Source organism: Mus caroli, unplaced genomic scaffold (assembly GCF_978045245.1).
Source record: "Mus caroli unplaced genomic scaffold, Mus_caroli_1 scaffold_17, whole genome shotgun sequence".
Lineage (NCBI taxonomy): Eukaryota > Metazoa > Chordata > Mammalia > Rodentia > Muridae > Mus > Mus caroli.
Window position 1 is genome coordinate 19,452,309 of NW_028227272.1, and position 18,373 is coordinate 19,470,681.

General features: G+C 45.8%; 1 protein-coding gene across 2 annotated transcripts in view; it reads right to left on the minus strand.

Annotated features, from left to right (window-relative positions):
* Positions 1-18,373, minus strand: part of Dgkg (diacylglycerol kinase gamma) — a 190,404-nt gene that overhangs the window by 130,034 nt on the left and 41,997 nt on the right. For both annotated transcript variants that reach the window (XM_021184692.3, XM_021184691.3), the window contains exons 3-5: positions 13,156-13,232; positions 2,442-2,607; positions 1,837-1,890 (exon numbers count right to left, since the gene is read on the minus strand). In XM_021184692.3, coding sequence (XP_021040351.1) covers positions 1,837-1,890; positions 2,442-2,607; positions 13,156-13,232 — 297 coding nt within the window. The remainder of the gene's footprint in view (positions 1-1,836; positions 1,891-2,441; positions 2,608-13,155; positions 13,233-18,373) is intronic.

Consider the following 18,373-nt stretch of genomic DNA (forward strand, 5'->3'; position numbering starts at 1 on the left):
AATGTGTTCCTGTTCTCATCCAGTGGTGGTAATTCTTGCCTACTTTGTCTGACAAATAATTGAAAAATATAATGGAACCACATCCTCTCTCCTCAGCGTTCATCCCAAGAGCTGGGACTCACCTTTCTCTGTGTATAAATTGTTTCAACAAGCTCCCGTGGGGTAAACGAGGTCTGACCTGGAGTCTTTGTATTTGAAACTCCAAGAGCTAAGTGCAGAATCTACAAGTCCATTAGAATGAACGCCAAGCTGGCCCAGCAGGAGACTGAGGCTTCAGACTCACGGAAAGTCTGGCTGAAGCATAGAATGTTCACCTAGAGCAGTGAGTCTCAACATGTGGGTCAGGACCCCTTTGAGGATGGAGCGGCCCTTTCACAGGGACCACTCACTAAGACCATTGGAGAATATAATATTTACATTACAATTCATAACAGTAGCAAAATTGCATTTTTGAAGCAGCAATGAAACTGATTTTATAGTGTGTGTGTAGGGGGTGTCACCACAACATGAGGAACTGTTACTAAGGGGTGGTGGCATTAGGAAGGTTGAGAATCACTGCTTTAATTGTTAATATTATTGAGCATTTACTGTGGGGCCAGGAACTGTTCTAAGCCTTTAGACACCTGCTAACTCACTCAACTTGCGTAACAATGCTTGTTATCATCCTGTTCTACAGAGGGGGACAGCCAAACACAGACATTGCCCAAACACGCCCACAGCTCTCTGCTGTAGGTGGTGACGGAACTGGGAATGAGGTCCAGATCCTTAACTAATACATTCTATTGCCTGATCCAGTTTAGGTGGGGAGCCAGCAAGGCATCTTTACCGGACATGAGAGCAGATGTTAAGGAAGGTGAGCACTGCTCTTTCCAGTACCCGGGTCTGTCCAGACAGAGCCCAGGGAAGTGGCGTCTCGTTTATAAACGTGTCAGGGAAGATCCCAGATCTGCTGCATCAGAGTCGGGTCAATGGACCATGGGTACTACACCAGCTCCACCGTGAACTTGGCACCTTTGCATAGAGCAAGTCACATGGTTTGCATCTCGCTTCCTCACTGTGTGCAGGTCAGAGATCAGGGATTTGAGGTTATACAAGTCTGGATTGAATCCCCCCAGCCCCACAAGTCTTTTTGGCTCTGCTGTGTGAAGCATCATACATGTGAAGCTCAGAGGAAAAGGAAATAAGCGAGTATCTAGCAAACAGTTCATCAAAACCAACGTTTGCTGGTTCCTTTGGGCAATTATTAAAAACCCTCTAACTTGTTAAAAAATGACAGGCACATTCCTTTTTCTTAAATTAAAATTTAACTTAATTTTATGTTTTTTTTTTTTTCCCTGCACGCATGCCTGGTGCCTGCCTATGGAGGCAAGACAAGGCAACCAGAAAATTCCAGACCATTGTGAGCTGCCATGCCGGGGCTCGGATTCTAATGAGGGTCCTTAGCAGGAGCAGCCAGTGCTCTTAACTGTTGGAGCATCCCTCCAGTCCCCCATTACATTTTTGTTGTTCAGTCAGGACATACCCTTACACACCTACCCTACCTTCTCCAGCCATCCACGGGTAGAGGACAGAATCGTGCATGCTTATGCCCGAGAACAAGATGTTGGCGAACACACTCCCTCTCCCAGGCCTCTGGAGAAGGCTCCCCTCCCCCTTAGCAAGCAACTTGTCCAGGATAAACATCTGGCAACTTGCCCCATGTCTTGACCTGCTTTGTTCCAGGACAAGGGAGATAAGAACCTCTACTGAGCCATAGACTCCCCCAATTATATGGATAGAAAGAAGCAGGACATGTAGCCCTCCTCCTCCCCCACATCTCATGTCCCAGTGTCTTACCAGTGTCTGGAGCACAGGCCTCATCTGCTTTGGCAGCATTATCCGAATTATAATCTAGGGAACAAAAAGAAGAGTCAAGGCCAGTCCATGCCCCGCCCCCAGACTCTTAGAGGGGCGTCTAGGGAGCCTTCCCGTGGGCTCTGGTTTGTGTAGGGTGTACTGCAGCCCAGGATTATTGTCATCTTGGCTCATGGTCTCTGAAACTCCAGTAAGACCCTGGCCATGACTTTGTCTCCTCTGACAGTCCCTGATTAGTCCTGTCTGGGACATGTGCCAAATGTGCTCTAGCCATAGACCGAAGCCTTCTTGAAAGGCTCTTATTTTCCTGCCACATGTTAGTTTGTGGCTCCTCTTGCCCCATTCCACTCTCTGACCCTGGGTGGCAGAATTGCCTCCTCTTTACTCTTCTTGTTGAAGGGCTCAACAGACACAAGTTCCAGTGAGAGTCTAGAAAGAGAAGAGTCCCTACCCCTTAGTCTTCCTTCTGCTTCCTCCTTAAGGAGGTTACTATGCTCAGGTGCCCCTTTAGTGTGCGGCCGATGCCCGTTGCCAGTGGCTATAGCTACTCAGTATCCTCCCATCTTTGGGAAAGCTGGACCTTGTACCTGAGACATTGGGCTCACTACTGCTGGCCCCCTCCTTTGGATGGTCAGGTGTCTCTTGTCTGGGCTTCTGGCTGAAGGCCAGGAAGAGGTGTGTGCTCAGTGGCTGAGGAAGGTCCACCTCCAGGTATGCCCTCATGAACAGCTTGAAGACATCATAGCTAATGGGCTGAGAAGGGCAAGAAGAGAGAAGTCAATAGCGGGAAGGGAGAGGCTGTGCAAGGAAAGGGCAGGGTAATGGCTGGTGAGGCAGGTCAAGTGGGAGCAGCAGAAGTGAAGCAGTTGGTAGGGGCAGGAATGAAAAGACCAAAAGGAGACAGAGAGTCTGAGGAACAGGAAACAGGGGTGGGACACAGAAGGAGAAAACATGGTGGCTCAGACACAGGAGCAGAGTAGGGTTTGTAATAGGGAATGCTTCAGTATAAATTTGGATTAAAGGTGGGGGTGATATCCTCCCTGAGGCTCAGGGACTACTGTGAAAGAAGATAGCATGTAAGAGTCAGATGTTGGGGTGCACTAGAGTAAAGCATTGCTCTCCAGACATTACACGAGTCACTAACTCAGGAGTGTTGGTTGCCTGCTCAAGACCCACACAGGATCAAGCCAGTTAACCTTACAGAACCGAGGAGATGGGCTCATGTGTCCTCACCCCTAGCTAAGGAGATATGGATAGCCATTAGCCTGGTGGGGAGTAAGAATCAGTTTTCGTTAAAGGTATGGTCCCCAGTAGGTCTCCTATGCTTCGGTGAATGGTCCTCCACCCATGAGTATATGGGCAGCACAAGCAGGACTTAGTGGGTCATCAAACAAGAGAACACTACCTTGCAAACAAGAACACAATGCTGCAAACAAGAGAACACTATGTTGCAAAGGGTTGGGAGAAGTAGGGGTGGATCTCAGAGGAGTTGGTGGGAGGAGTAGGGGAGAATTGTTTCTGGAAATTTTAAAAGGAATGGCAAGTTCCTACCCTACACCCAGCTACTCTCGATCCCAGCTGTCTCATCAGCCAGTTCTTACCTCGTGGAGACTCTCTGACTCAGAGCTCCAAAATCTCTCCACCCAGCTCACTAAGTTTCCACTGGCGGGTCGCTACCATGCTAGCCTCATGCTTCAAAACCCCCATGGCTTTTATGGTGCACATCTGGCAAAACCATGCTTTCCTGCTGTACCTTTCTCTCTTGAACCCAGTTGAACCACCACATGAAGGAAAATGTCACACAAACTTAGTTCAGAAACAGTGGTAACTCAATCGCTGGGTATAACAACTAGAATCCTAATCTTGTAAACCATATTAAATTTAAATCCTCAGGATTCTCCATATAAACCAGGAGACACTAGTAGCTACCTCTTGCCCTGTCCAAAAAGCACATAACTCTCTCCTGCTTCCTCTCTTCCTCCATCCAACCTGGAAGTCCCGCCTACTCACCCAGTGATTGGCTCCTTTATTCATTAAGGGATGGCTCACAAGAAGTCACCTGAGTATATGACTCATTCCTCATTTACAGCCCCTCCCAGGAGAGTGGAATAAGCATCAAAATACAAGCAATCCCAAGGCTATCCACAACAGAGGATCTCAGAGGAGTTAGTGGGAGGAGTAGGGGTGGGGGTATAATCAAAACATATAAGACATAAGTATGAAATTCTCAAAGGATTAACAAAAGGTAGTGTTCATAAATAGTGAGCTCTAGGGATCTGCCTTTGTCCAGGCACATGTGAAGGCCTATGGACCAAGGATTCAGTCAGTGTTTGAAAATTCTGGTTAAGATGAAGAAGGATGCTGTAGAGAGCAGGAAGGAATGAAAGGTTCTTTAGTGCTTATTGGGATGTTTTTCTGATTCTTGAGGTCAGGTCTCAGAAAGTAGGAGAGATTGGGGAGTAAAGGCCAGGCTCAATCCTGAAATGCTTTTATAATTCTCATTTTCTCTAGACAGATCCCGAGATGAAAAGCAATTGTGTGTGTCTGGCTCAGCAGTGACCCCAAACACGTCATCGTGAAGGCTTTAGGCATGGAGGAAAGCAGGAAGCTAAGGACAGGCAGAAACCAGACCCTGTCCCTGTTGTCTCTCTCAGAACGCCTGGCACCTGGTTCCAGGCTTTGAGCATCCACGCCTTCAGCAAACACTCACCAACAATAACAACACCAGTTTGCTATGAGTCATCACTGGCTTGTGCTTTCATGGCGTTGGTTGGGGTGTCATCAAATCACGGAAGCCTCTGGAAACCGTTTGAAGAAGTGCTGCCCCAAGAGCTGCTGTGCTGGCTGCTGTGCATAATAACAGCCAGGAGAATAGAATCCTGCGTTGGAAACCTACTTGGTGCTGTCTGGAAAATGCTGATAGCATTTAACCGCTTTCATGTTCTAGGGATTCAGTAAGCTTTCCCAGAATCAGGGGCAGACTTGCATGTGCAGAGTTAGGCCTGGGCTCCGTTGGAAACTCACAAGTGATCTCTGCTTAGTCCAGATTAAAAGAATGCAGCACATGGTTGGTTGGTATTTATTGTGACAGCTATTAGGCTCTCTGTGTCCCTTTTCTGTCCCGAGTCTCTGAGTCTTGGCTGCACTCTCTGTCTGTCTCTGTAGCTTTAATTTTTTCAAAGCCTACTTTTAATGGTGGTTTTAAAATGCTTTAACCTCCCTTCTAGCTCACCACCCACCAGAGGTGGTGGAAAAGAAAGGGAAAGTGGGGGAGGTGGACCTGTTTAGAAATGGCTCTTTGGAGTAAATCTCATCTGTGTTGTCAGGAAATCAGCAAAGCCTTAAGACCAAGAAGAGTTTAGCTATGTAAGCAAGCCAAACTCAGCCTCCATCAGTGTCTGTTGAGTCCTATTTATACTCCCTCAAACATCATGTGTCCTCCATGTGACTTGCCTCACCACCTATCTTGTCTCAGCTGACATCACTCTGCCAATCCACCAGAGCTGCCAGCACACCACCAGAAGTTTCTTGGTGCATTTCTGTCCATGGAGTCCTGACAAATGCAGCTCAACTATACAGTGTAAGGAGGACCAATACATGCGTGTCATTAGTGAAGAATCCTTCACCTGTCCTTTCACGTGCTTGCTTCAGCAGAACATCCTTTCACCTGTGTCCGATTCAGGAAAACACTCTCCTTCATGTGTCTGCCCCAGCAAAACACCATCAGACACAACTTCACGTCTGGCTCTATATCTACAGTATCATTACCCCAGACCACCCATCTGTTTGCATCCTCTGCTCCTTCCCAGGACCCAGCATAATTTCCTCTCCTTTCTAGGTGTCACCGTCCTCTGTGACCTTGCTTCTGTCGTCATTGTCACTGATGGCATCTTCTATCACTTGATTGTCTTCTACCAGCAAGAACTTTGTCCTGGGGCTGGTGAGATGGCTCAGTGGGTAAGAGCACCCGACTGCTCTTCCGAAGGTCCAGAGTTCAAATCCCAGCAACCACATGGTGGCTCACAACCATCCGCAACGAGATCTGGCGCCCTCTTCTGGAATGTCTGAAGACAGCTACAGTGTACTTACATATAATAAATAAATAAATCTTTAAAAAAAAAAAAAAAGAGAGAGAACTTTGTCCTAAGGAAACCCTTCCTCTCGTCACCTTTCATTTCTGCAAAGAACCCGCACTGGCCTTCCTTTCCCTCTGAACTCCATTCTGTTTGGGTTCCTGCCTCTTGCCTGAGAAATTGCTTCCTCAGAGGTCCTAAGCATAGTTATCTGCTCCTTTGTGAGCATCCTCAACCCAGCTCTCTGAAGCATTTTACCCTCTCTTCTTGAGGCTAATTCCCACATAGTGATTTTATTTTGATACCTCTCGTTCCCTATTTTGATTCAACTGAATCTCTGCTAATGGCCTTGCTGTTCATTCTTTTATTTCCAAAGCTTGTTTGCATTATCTTTTTGCACCATTTAAACTGACAAGTACCAGTTTAAACTACAGTTTTGAGATCGTACCGGGCAGAAACTATCAGGATGAAATGCTTCTGAGAAAGCAGGAATTAAAATGAAAATTTAGGGGCTGGCTGTGGTGGCTCACACCTTTGATTCCAGCACTTGGGAAGTAGATGGAGCAGATCTCTGTGAGTTCAAGGCCAGCCTGGTCTACATAGTAAGTTCCAGGGCAGCTAGGGCTAGGTAGGGAGAGACCCTGTCTCAAAAAATAAAACATAACAAAAAGGTTAGCTTATACATATAGCTTATAGAATATGGTGGAAACAAACAAACAACAAAAACCAAATAAAACCAACAAATCCAGAAGGTCTCTTAAGAAGATCCATGGCAAGCAACCAGTGTGAAGTCCCCCAGAGTAGACACAAGATGCCCACCAGGGAGAAAAACAGTGGGCTGGACCTGTCTGAGTAAATTTATCTTTTATTGATTACTTGTAATTAGCATATAAAGAATTAGGTTTCATTATGACATTTTCTTTTCTTTTATTTGACACAGGGTTCACTATGTAGCCCTGGCTGTCCTGGAATTCATTCTGTAGACCAGACTGGTCTCAAACTCAGAGATCTGCCCACCTCTGCCTTCGGAGTGCTGGGATTAAAGGCGTGCACCACCACATCTGTTTTTTTTTTTTTTTTTTTTTCAAACAAAACTGGTTTTTATTGTTCTTTCTTTCTCTCTCTTCCCACTCATCCCCCATCCTTCTTGGTGTGATCTCTCCTCTCCTCTCTGCTCCCATGATGTCATGTGAGACCTTTTACTTTGCTTTCTCAACACTTCTTCTTCTTCTTCGGTTTTTTTTTTGTTTTTTTGGGTTTTTGTTTTTTGTTTTTTGTTTTTTTTTTTTTTTTGAGACAGGGTTTCTCTGTATAGCCCTGGCTGTCCTGGAACTCACTTTGTAGACCAGGCTGGCCTTGAACTCAGAAATCTGCCTTCCTCTGCCTCCCAAGTGCTGGGATCAAAGGCGTGCGCCACCACACCTGGCTTTCTTAACACTTCTTGTTCCCCTCTTAAGATCTCTGATCTGGTTTCATAGTCTATAACCAATCTCATAGTCCCTCATTTCATACACAGAAACATTGTAAGTTTGGGATTGAGGAGGAGAGAGAATGTATAATATTATTATTTTTTTGTCTTTCTGAGTCTGATTCACCTCACATAATAAAATATTTTCCAGGTTCATCTATTTTCCTATAGATTTCATAATGTCATTTTTCTTTACAGCCTAATAGAATTCTATTGCTCATATAGGCCACATTTTCATTATCCATTCTTTTGCTGGTGGGCATCTAGGCTAGTTCTGTTCTTGGGCTGTGATGGACAGGACAACAACAAGCAGGGTGTGGAGAGTCCTTCTGTGATGGATATGGAGTCCTATGGGAATATGTGCAGGCATGCTGCGGCCAGGCAGCTCAGCCAAGCCCCACCTCTGCTCTCAGGCATGTGGTGCTCCCTCTGTGGTGCTCAGCACTTACTAGTTCCTGGCAGAAGAGCTCAAGCTCGAAGCCTCTCTGGCATCCCTCTTAGTTGAAATCCTTTTCCTGACTGCTGTTTCAGCTAAGGCCAATGATGCCATTCCAAACTCAACTTTGATCTCTCACTGACCTGGAACTGGTTCTCGTCCTTTGCATAATTAGTTGCAGTACCTGCCACACACACACACTCTTCTAGGGCCATTTCCCTTGTGCTATTACCAGAGTCTGACTTCATTTTCATGTATTTTAGCCAGGCCATTGAAGTGCCTCTTTTCTTAAAAACTTATTTATTTAGTTAAAGGAATTATTTTATGTGTCTGGGTGTTTAACCTGCATGTACATGTGTGTGCCAAGTGTGTACCTCATGTATATGGAGGTTAGAAGAAGGCATCAGATATCGTGAATCGGGAGTAATAAGTCACAGATGGTCCCAAACCACCATGTGGAAGCTGAGAAGAAAGCCTGGGTCCTCTGTGAGAGCAACAAGTGCTCTAAACTGCCGAGCCATCCCTCCACCCCTGCCACTGAAGGCATCCGCGCTCCCTCTTCCATCTGTTGCTCCTCCCATCTGCTATACTCAGCCCTGTCAGGTTGATTTTCCCAAAGCACAACTGTGAGAAGATTGATTTCCTACTCAAAACGTCTCCAGGGCTTCTGATTGCGCACGGGAGAGTTGAGAGCTGCTTCTGCATGACTGATCTCCTGTGTTAGACGACATAACACTCATACAGAAAAGGAGCTCAGGAGAACCGAGGGAATAGAAATAGAAGGTTAAATATATATTAATAGATAAGTAATGCTGCTATGGTCCAGTTAGTCATGCTAGGTACTTATGTGTTTTCTGGGACCTTTGGAATTCAGAACCTTGTCTATAATTCCACCCCAGCCTAGATGTGGAGTCACTTCAAACACCCTGCCCATCTGCCATTTTCTCTTGTTGTCTGTTATGTACATATCCTGTCCACACGCTCCCCTAGTTTTTTCCTGAGTAAGCTCCACAACCCAACCCTTTAATTGTTAAAAGTCTAGCGATGCTTCGAAGCCCAATCCAGATGTCACCTCTGCCTGAAGCCTGGTGGGATTTCCTGCATCCAAATTTCTTTAATGTGCACTTTGGTTCCTGCCTTGTGAAACTCATGGATGCTGTTCTGGATTAATATAGCTAGTTGTTACGTGTTCTCAGACTAGATTCAGAGCTCCTAGATGATAATGACAATGTCTCATTTCATTTTTCTTTTGTCTCGTGAACTATTCATCAAAATATTTTCTGATAGATATTGGCTTCAAAGTTTGTACATCAAAGGAATGGCCTGCTAGAATGACAGACACATAGTGATGTGGGATCTAAATATGCATATATGGTTATATGGGAGGAGATGGAGAGAAGGGGGAAGACAGAGAGAAAAAGAGAAGTGGAAACAGACAGACACACAGAGAGACAAAGATAGAGAGAGGGAAAGACAGATACAGACACATACAGAGAGAAAAAGAGAGAAGGAGAAAGAGAGAGAGAGAGAGAGGCTTTCTGAGGACAAGGCACAGTGCTGGCCACCAATGGAGAATAGTCTGAGTCAGGCAGAGACTCAGTGTTCTAGGTACACAAGTCAAGGTATTGAAATGACTGTCATGCATGGTCAGCAGTGCTGAGTGACACAACACAGGAACAGGCACATGTTAAGAGACCTAAGAATGTTATGATGAGCAAATTCATGCCTACACATTCATGGTCCAACACCAGCATCTTGTAGAAAATGGAATGGCCTAGAATCAACATAGAAGATTTGAATCCGAAATTCCTCAGATGACCTGGGTCTTCTTATACCCGGGTCGGGGGGAACTTGTCCCAGCCCACTAGAGACAGGAGTAACCAGAAGCCAGATCTTTGGTTGCTATTGTTTTTGTCCCAGGTCATGCTGGGCTGGTGGTGTGCTGCTAGCCACTCCCTCCAAGCACCACACGGTCAGTGAGCGTGGGAGAGAGATTGCGCTCTCCTCTAAAGGTGAGACACAGGTTAGAAAGCCCCGTACAAGCACTGCTCAAGAACAGTGACTGCTTGGTAAATGTTTAGTGGGTGACCGGGTAGGGAGAGGTTGAGTATTATGCCCAAACTAGACACCAGCCATTAGGAGGCTCAATGGTAAGCAACCAACACCTCCATCATTCATGTTTTCTGAGGAGCTGCAAATCCATGAAGCAATCAGCTAGGCAACTGCTACTGCTGAAACCTGTTTTGAGAGGACCTGTTAGTTCTGACCCGGATCTAGAGGGAGGAGAGAAGCCGGAGAACCTGATGTGTGTTAGGCATGAGACAATGGCGTGAGCTAGGGCTATAATTCACTTCCCAAAAGCCCGCTCTCAGCCATCGTGCCTACTGCCGAGCTAGAACTTGTGCCTTGTGTCTGAGGACCACTGAGTCACCTGTTTTGCTCTGCTGGGCTTTCCCCCCTCTAGCTGTCACCAATGCTATTCTCTCCAGAGGGTCTCTTAGCTATAAAGGCAAGGGCACTCTCACCCTGGCCAGACCCATTTCTGTTCCAGCTTCTCCAGCAACCTGCCCCTTCCCACGGCTAACTCCTTTTTCAAGGAAGACATTTTAGCAACAGGAAGCCATCAAGCTCAAGGGAAATGACATCCTTGTTGTTTCCCCAACCCCATGGTGTGACATTACACCTACCAGAAGTCAAGCACACTGTGTGAGAGAATACAACCAGAGTGGCGGGAGAGCTCCCCTGGGGATGATGCAGGGCCAGGCACACAAAGAGAGAGGGCCAACCCTGACGGGTGTGAGGGCGGCTGCACACTCGTGATAGACAAGCTCCCAGCTTCTCAAATCTCCTGTTGGCCTTCACACCCCGTGGTGGCCCTGACCAAATTGTTTTCCTCCCACACACCAGCCCCCAGGCAGACAGGCTGATTACCAGCCCCCCTCCCCAGCCTTTGTTCCCTGGTTTTGAAGTTGGAGGCAGGAGGTGTGGGGCAGCGAGTTCTTTGGTGCGCTGCATGACTTCTCAGGAATGCTCTTTGAAGAGCTGTGGTAGCTTTCTGTTCTGTCAACCGACCTCCCACTTCTTTCTCCCAGTGATAGGTGTTTTAGGCTAGTCCCTTCTCAGGTACACCTTGAGAACACAGTCTCTGTGGATTCGTTCCTGGCAGCCAATGGAGAGAACCTTGGCTCAGGTTTGCTGACTGAAGTTCGAATAAGTACACAGCAGCCTCCTCCCTAGTTAGTTCTGCCGAGCTGTCTGTCACTTTGTTTGTCCAGTAAGTCTCCATAAACTGAGCCCGGAACAGAGGAAAGGAAGTAGGGTAGAAGACATTCTGGGGAGGGGGACAGACATGAAGTGATAAAATGTCCTGTAAAGTATTCAGTGTTTTACATTTGCCTCTTTTAATTCACTCACTGACTACCTTCAAACTTTTAATATTCTCATTAGCTTCAGTTCACCGATGAGAGGACTAAAACTCAGTAAAACATCACAGAGGACCACATTGCTAGGTGATGGTCGAGGTCAAAGGTTAGCCTAAAACCACATGATTCAAGGACTGAGACTCAAACTTAACCAGGCCAGCACAGGTAGAAGCCGAGCTTCACGATCTTTGTCTCCTCGGCAGAGCCCAGTACAGTGCCTGCACACCTAAGAAATGTTAATGCCTTGAACTTCAAAATGGGAAGAGGCCTCACATTCATTTACCCATTCAAAAAGTATTTGTCAAATGCTTGCTAGGAGCTAAACACTCTCCTGGGTTCTGGAGACCTAAGCGGTGAGCAAGTATATTCTAGTGAGAGAGACAGGGAATTAATTAAGTGGATTAGTTAGCATGATGGATGGAGGGGGGTACTGAGAAAACAGAGCAAAACAGTAGGGTAGCGAGTGTGATGAAGGAAGCCTTCACAGTTGGGTAAAGATGGTGGCAAATCACCGGGAAGGTGGTTTGAGCGTCCACTTGAAGGAGGTGAAGAGAGAGAGAGCGAGAGAGAGAGAGAGAGAGAGAGAGAGAGAGAGAGAGAGAGAGAGAGAGAGAGAGCAAGTGTCAGAGGGTCAGAGGACATCCCAGGAGAGGAAGGGTAAGTGAAGTGTGCTGAGGGTACAGAGCACCAGCTTGTCCAAGATCACCAAGGAGGTTAATATGGCAGGAGGGACTGAGAAGTGGGGGGGTAGCACAGAGGTGGGGAGTAGCAGAGATGAGGTCTAGTCGCCGTGGGTGGGGACTGTCTCTTGCACGTGTTCTAGCAGGCTGCGCAGGGTGTATGTCAAGAGTGGACTCCAAGGACAGGAGAAGAGGGGAAGAGCCCTGTGAGGACACTGTTAGGGTGCTGATGGAGGGGGTCATGGAGCCAGGAGGCGGAGAGGTGTGGATCTCTTTTAAAGGTAGATGCAGTGGAGTTTCCCGCTGAACTGGATGGGGAAGTGGGAGCAAAAGTAATCAATGTAAGGCAATGTAATCAATGGTGATTACGTAGTCTTGGGTTGATGGCTCAGGTTATTAACCTATTGTTAATTGGGTTGCCATGGACTGACTGCTGGAGAAACATGTTTTACAGGGGAAGACTGGGGACATCAATTTAGCTCGTGCCTAATTTTAAAGCAGAAATGTCAAGGACAGGAGAAAAAGAAAAACTCAAGAATGTGGTGTCCTGGAATCAAATGACAAACTGCATCCAATGCCATTGAATGACACCACTATGGGATTCAGTCACATGGCATCTTGACTAGTGGTATCAGTGAAGGAATGGGTGGTACACGCTGCTTGAAGGATTCTGGTGAAAGGCAAAGAGAACTTGGAGGCAGTGCATACAGGCACATACACATATTCTAATAGAGGAGAAATAATGCCCTTTGTGTCACTGGGAAGAATCTAATGTGTACAGGCAGACTGCTGGGAACAACATAGGGACAGGGAGAATGGGGCAAGGATGGGTAGGGTTCCTGATTCAGAAATGCACACCAATAATCCAGACAAGGGAGGAGCAGAATTAGAGTCAGATCAGAGCCCAGACAGCTCACCCACAGTGACAGCACAGGGCACACAGGTGAGGGAGCCTGCCCCGGAGTTTGGTTTCTGTTTTCTCAGTTGTTAAGAGAGGATGAAGAGAAGGGGAGGAGCAAGAGCCATGAGCAAAAGAATCATGATGGAGTCTTATAGGACAACACGGGCCTGTGACCGGAATGGCCAATGCAGATGGTGTGAATGGCTTACTTGAGACCGGGAGAACAGAGATCTCAGAGCAAGGTCTTCAAGACAAGTGAAGACACCAGCAGGGGGAAGCTGGAACACTGATATAAAAGACTTGGAATGGAAATTTTCTTACCTTGTGTGGGTCATACTGCTTGAGGCTTCCACCTTCATTAAACTCAGCCAATACATCTTTTATCTTTTTGGAGGAATCTGGAGAGACACAATCCAAATGGAAGACATAAGGTAAACTGCTAATGAAACTCAGGCCAGGCAAAGTCTGCACACCCCAAGTATGATGGAGCATCCTGCAGGGCCATAGGGAGTGTGTGTGTGTGTGTGTGTGTGTGTGTGTGTGTGTGTGTGTGTATAGGTCAGAAGAGTGTGTCCAATCCTCTGGTGCTGTCATGACAGGTGGTGTAAACCACTTGATGTGGATGCTGTGAACTAATTTACGTTCTTAACCTCTGCTCTAAACCTCAGAGCCATACCCCGAGTCCTTGGTGTTTCCAAAACACCCATGTGATCAGATTCTGGCTGGATCTGAGAGGATTTCTGTGGGAAGCCATTTCAGGCAGTAAACAGGCCAGCCGGATGGAAATCTGCTCCAGGCAGTAAACAAGCCCATGTTTGGCCCTTAATCCCTGATTGGCTGAGCAAGCCTGCCTGGTGAGGTGATGTGACCTGTGGTGATTGGTTGGGGCGTGGTTGTGGCTGGAGTGGAGAAAAACACTTGTAACTAGAGAGGCTGGGGGGATTTGAAGAAAGAAGCTGCCTGAGTAAAACTGCTTTAAGAAGAACCGGTGGTTGCGTCTTTCTTGCTGGCCGAGTTGGACGCGACAGATTTCCACTCTCACAGAACCATTTTCCCCCTTCCCTTGGTTCCGGCCCCTGGTGATCTGATTTACCCAATTCTTTCACTATTTTCCCAGCTTTTTAGTCATCTAAGGTATTTCCAGATTTTTCCAGACCTACTGTATATTTTCCCATAGCATGTTTCTCTGCCTTTCATACTTCCCTCAATATTCAGTGTCCTGTCTACAGTCAGTTCCTGGTCAACTTCCTTTGGGGCAGTTATTCCCACCTCCATGGGTTACTTCCAAGCTCCAGCATGGCCGGCACCCAGCTCTGTTACAGCATCATCACACATCAGTCTACTGTTTATTACCTTGTCTTTTTTGACCCTTTCTTTGAACTATGTATTTTAGGACTAAAAATGGACTTGCTAAATTTATTTACATTTATTCTTCCTGGTTCCTTTTGACCTCTTTCCTTCCCTCAACGGTTTGATTTGGGGGCCAGAGAAGATTTTTTTTCTTTCTTTCTCCAGGTAAAAAAAGAAAAGAAAAGAACATTGGTATGGGAGATAGCTCAGTCAGCGGGGTGCTTGCTAACCTTGGGGGCCTAGATGTGACCTTGAGAAGGAGGATACACCTTTAGGGCAACATCCAAGGGTGACCTCTGGTCACTGTACACACACGCACTCACGTGCATGTTCACCTACATGAACACACATGCACACACAAACATGTGCATCCCACCCACAAAGCACATGAAGGGTGCTGTGTTAGACAGCAGGAGTTTCTGGGGCTTGGTACAGCCTCTGGTACAACGGAGGATGTCTGGGGTGCTGTAATAGCTATTGGGTCTTTCCATATAAAACCAAGATCTGACATAAAACACATTCTAAGCATGTAGGCGAATGTGTAATCATCTGAATGGAATCTATTTATTTAGACTTAGCCTCAAGTGTCCTAGGCTTGCTTCTAACTCAGTACGTAGCCATGGATGACTTGAGCTCCACCACCCCAGTGCTGGCCTTACAAGCTTGTACCACAATCTTGGCTTCTGAGTAAAAGCTTACAACATTAAAATTTTTGTTGGCACTCAGGAAGGGAAGGCAGGATGGTCAGGAATCAAGCTGGCTTTGGCTACATAGTGAGTTTGACCCTGTCTGGAGTATGTGAGATATTGTCTCAAAAAAACCTGCCAAACCAAACCAAACCAAACCAAACCAAACCAAACCAAACCAAACCAATCCAATCCAAACCAATCCAAACCAAACCAAACCAAACCAAACCAAACCAAACCAAACCAAACCAAACCAAACCAAACCAAACCTTGAGCTGAGTGTGGTAGTGTACACCTGTAATTTCAGGATCCGAGAGGCTGAGGCAGGAGGATCAAGAGTCTCAGGACAAAGAGACCCTATCTCGAACACACAAACAAACAAATAGACCTCCCATACTTTTCAAAACAACAACAAAGCACATAAAGACCCCTCCACCCCCATCCCCCCAAAAAACGGGGGGAAAAAAAAGCATTTCATCAATTATATTCGGTGGGAAGCATGGGTGAGCGAGGTTCTGCCCTTGGTGCTGAAACACTGTACTCAGGCACGGTGCTGCCTTCCAGCTTTTCCATCCTGATAACTCTATTCCCTTTTCCTTAATTTTTATTTCCCGTCTCGACAGAAAGAATTGAGTTATTCATCCTGACACAAAAAATTAACCTCAATTATGTCTTATAATTAACCTGCTTGATTTAATATTCTGCAGCTGCTCTACCGTCTTTCTGACAGGGAGACGTTTCCTCTGGAAGTTGAGTCTCTGACCTCTGCAGTTCCCGACATCACTGCTCCCTGTAGGTGACATTTGCTCAGAAGGGGAAATGGATATTTAGGGTATTCAGGAAGCATGGTGATTTAAAAATTTCGTTATCTATGGAAAATAATCCAGAAGGGGCTGGAGAGACAGCTCAGCCCTGAAGAGCACTGTTCACGTGCAGGCAAGATGCTCATACACATGAAACGAAAATAAATCTTTAAAAAGTTTCAGAAACTACAGGGAAATCACTGGTTGTTGCCTTTCAGGAAGTTCGTAAGAACCGAGGACAAAAGAAATCAATAATTGTCATAAAAACACATCAAGTGTGTATGTGTGGTTTGACATAGCAGACTGTGAAAGAAAGCAGTGTTTCTTTGACCTGTGCTTCCCCTGCCTCCAGGAATTGTGGGTAATTAAAAGCTTCTTCAAGCTTCATTATTGCTTCTATTTAAACATCCGAGTGAAGGATCCTACCCGGGCTGGGCTGTTCTCTGTGGTTTTGCTGACTGGAAGTCTATCAAGCAGAAGTGATAATCACTGTAGGATTGAAGCATTTTGAAATGCTACTCAAAAATGCTATGCTGCTGTTGCCTAAAAATGGAAATTTCTTTCTGAAACTCAGAACAGATGTTGAAAAGCTAATAGCTCAGTGGGATCAAGGCAGCAGATGGCAACAATTTAGGTTGCTTCCATTCAGTTCAGAAAGCACTGTGGGTAGTAAGAGGTTTCGAGGCACTGTAAAAGGGCTGGTGGGGAAAGGGTTAAGTAGTGTGTTGCCTCTTGTTGAGGACATTTACCTGTGAACTCTCACAAACGCTCTTCTGCCAGTTTCATACAAATAAGGGGATACTTCCTTCAGTCTACAAACGACAAAGTTAAAACTCATAAAACTCATGGGACTTTCCCAGCCAGGAGCAAGGACTTCAGGGGTGTGTTTGGCTCAAGAGTCTGTGTCCTTTCTCCTCAGCATGATCCATTATTGCTTAGCAAATATTTGCTAGCACAAGGTCAAGTGTGATTGTCGTGGTGACTAGGCTGGTACCAAATGAACAAGAAGTAAAGTCAAGCTGAGACTGAGGTTCATTCAAGTGGGGCTGGCTCTGAGCTACCCTGGTGTCTGAAGCACCCGAGAAAGATTTTGGTTTTTGTGTGTTTCTTTGGTTTTGTTTTTCTGAGATAGGTGTTCTCTGGGCTACAGTCCTGGCTGTCCTGGAACTTATTCTATAGATAGGCTAGACTCCAACTTGCAGAGATCTGCCTTCCTCTGCCTCTGATGTACTGGGATCAAACACATACTGCCTCTCCAGGCCTGGGTAAAGTTTTTAAAGGTGGATATGAAGTTGAAGGACTCTTCCCAGAAGAGATAGAGTGAACAGAGATAAAGGGCTCCACTAAACATCTAGAAAAAGTTACAATCGGAGCATACATTGGGGCCATGTCTATGGAGATCTTGAATGCTAATGGAAGCTCATTGGTTCAAAATCATTATAGGTGTTTTGAATGGTGGAGCAACTGGCTAGGACTCTGTTTTCCAAATCCCACTCTTGAACCTGAAGGGAAGAGAGCTGAGAAGTAGGCCAGAGCTCAGTCACACTCCTAGTATGTTTTCATTATCGCACAAGCAGCTATATAATTTAGGGAAAGTCTGCATTTTATGATGTTTTAGTGGCTTGCTTTCAACTCAGCTAAAGTGCCAAGATCTAAACAATGCAAATCTGAGAAGCAAATACCTTACTGTGCCTTCTATAAGGACAGGATAAACTCAGTACTTTAACTGGGAATCAAAGGTTAAATTCTATAGAACCCATACTCTTTAATATCATTCGCATGTTAAAAACTCCCAAGTTGAACTTAGCAGAATTTTGACCCTGAAGTGTTATGGTTCTATTTCCAAAACCTGCTGTGATACTTACATGTGTGCATATATACATACATACTTATCAAATTTCACACTTAACAAGAGCTTAAAAAGAAAAACGAAGCCAAGTGTGGTGGCGCACATCTTTAGTCCCAGCACTCAGGAGACAGAGGCAGGCAGATCTAGAGAGTGACTTCCAGGTCATCCAGGGCTACACAAAGAAATCCCATCTTGAAAAAACACCACCAAAAAAATGAGAAAGCCATCTAAGATACTTAATCAAAATCCTAATATTAAATGAAAATAAATCTCTTGAACCATCCAAACTGTTTATGACTAATTTCCCATCAGAGCCTTCCTTCTCAGAAATGATTTCACTTCGCCCTATGGGCACTTGTCTTGTTAGCTTTCTATTGCTCTCGTAAAGACCATGACCAAAAGCAACTTGGAGAGAAAAGGGTTCATTATTTGGCTTACACATCCTGATCGGCCATATATTATGATTAAAGAAAGTCAGGGCTAGAACTCAAAGCAGGAATTCTGGAGGCAGGAGCTGAAGCAGAGGGGATTGAGGGCTGTTGCTTACGTGGCTTGCTCAGTTTGCTTTCATACACCACCCAGGACCCTCAGCCCAGAAGGTGTTGGCCCTCTCACATCGATCACTAATCAAGTCATCTCCCCAGACTTACCTACAGGTATAATCTGACAGAGACATTTTTCTCAGTTGAGGTTCCCTCTTTGCAGATGACCCTAGCTTGTGTCAAGCTGGCATCAAATTAGCCAGGACAGGGTTTTCATAGATCCACTACAACACTTCTCAAAAAGAGAAACAACCCAATTCTCAAATGTGGGGGACATTTCTTTCTCTTGATCTCCTCTGACACTTTCTG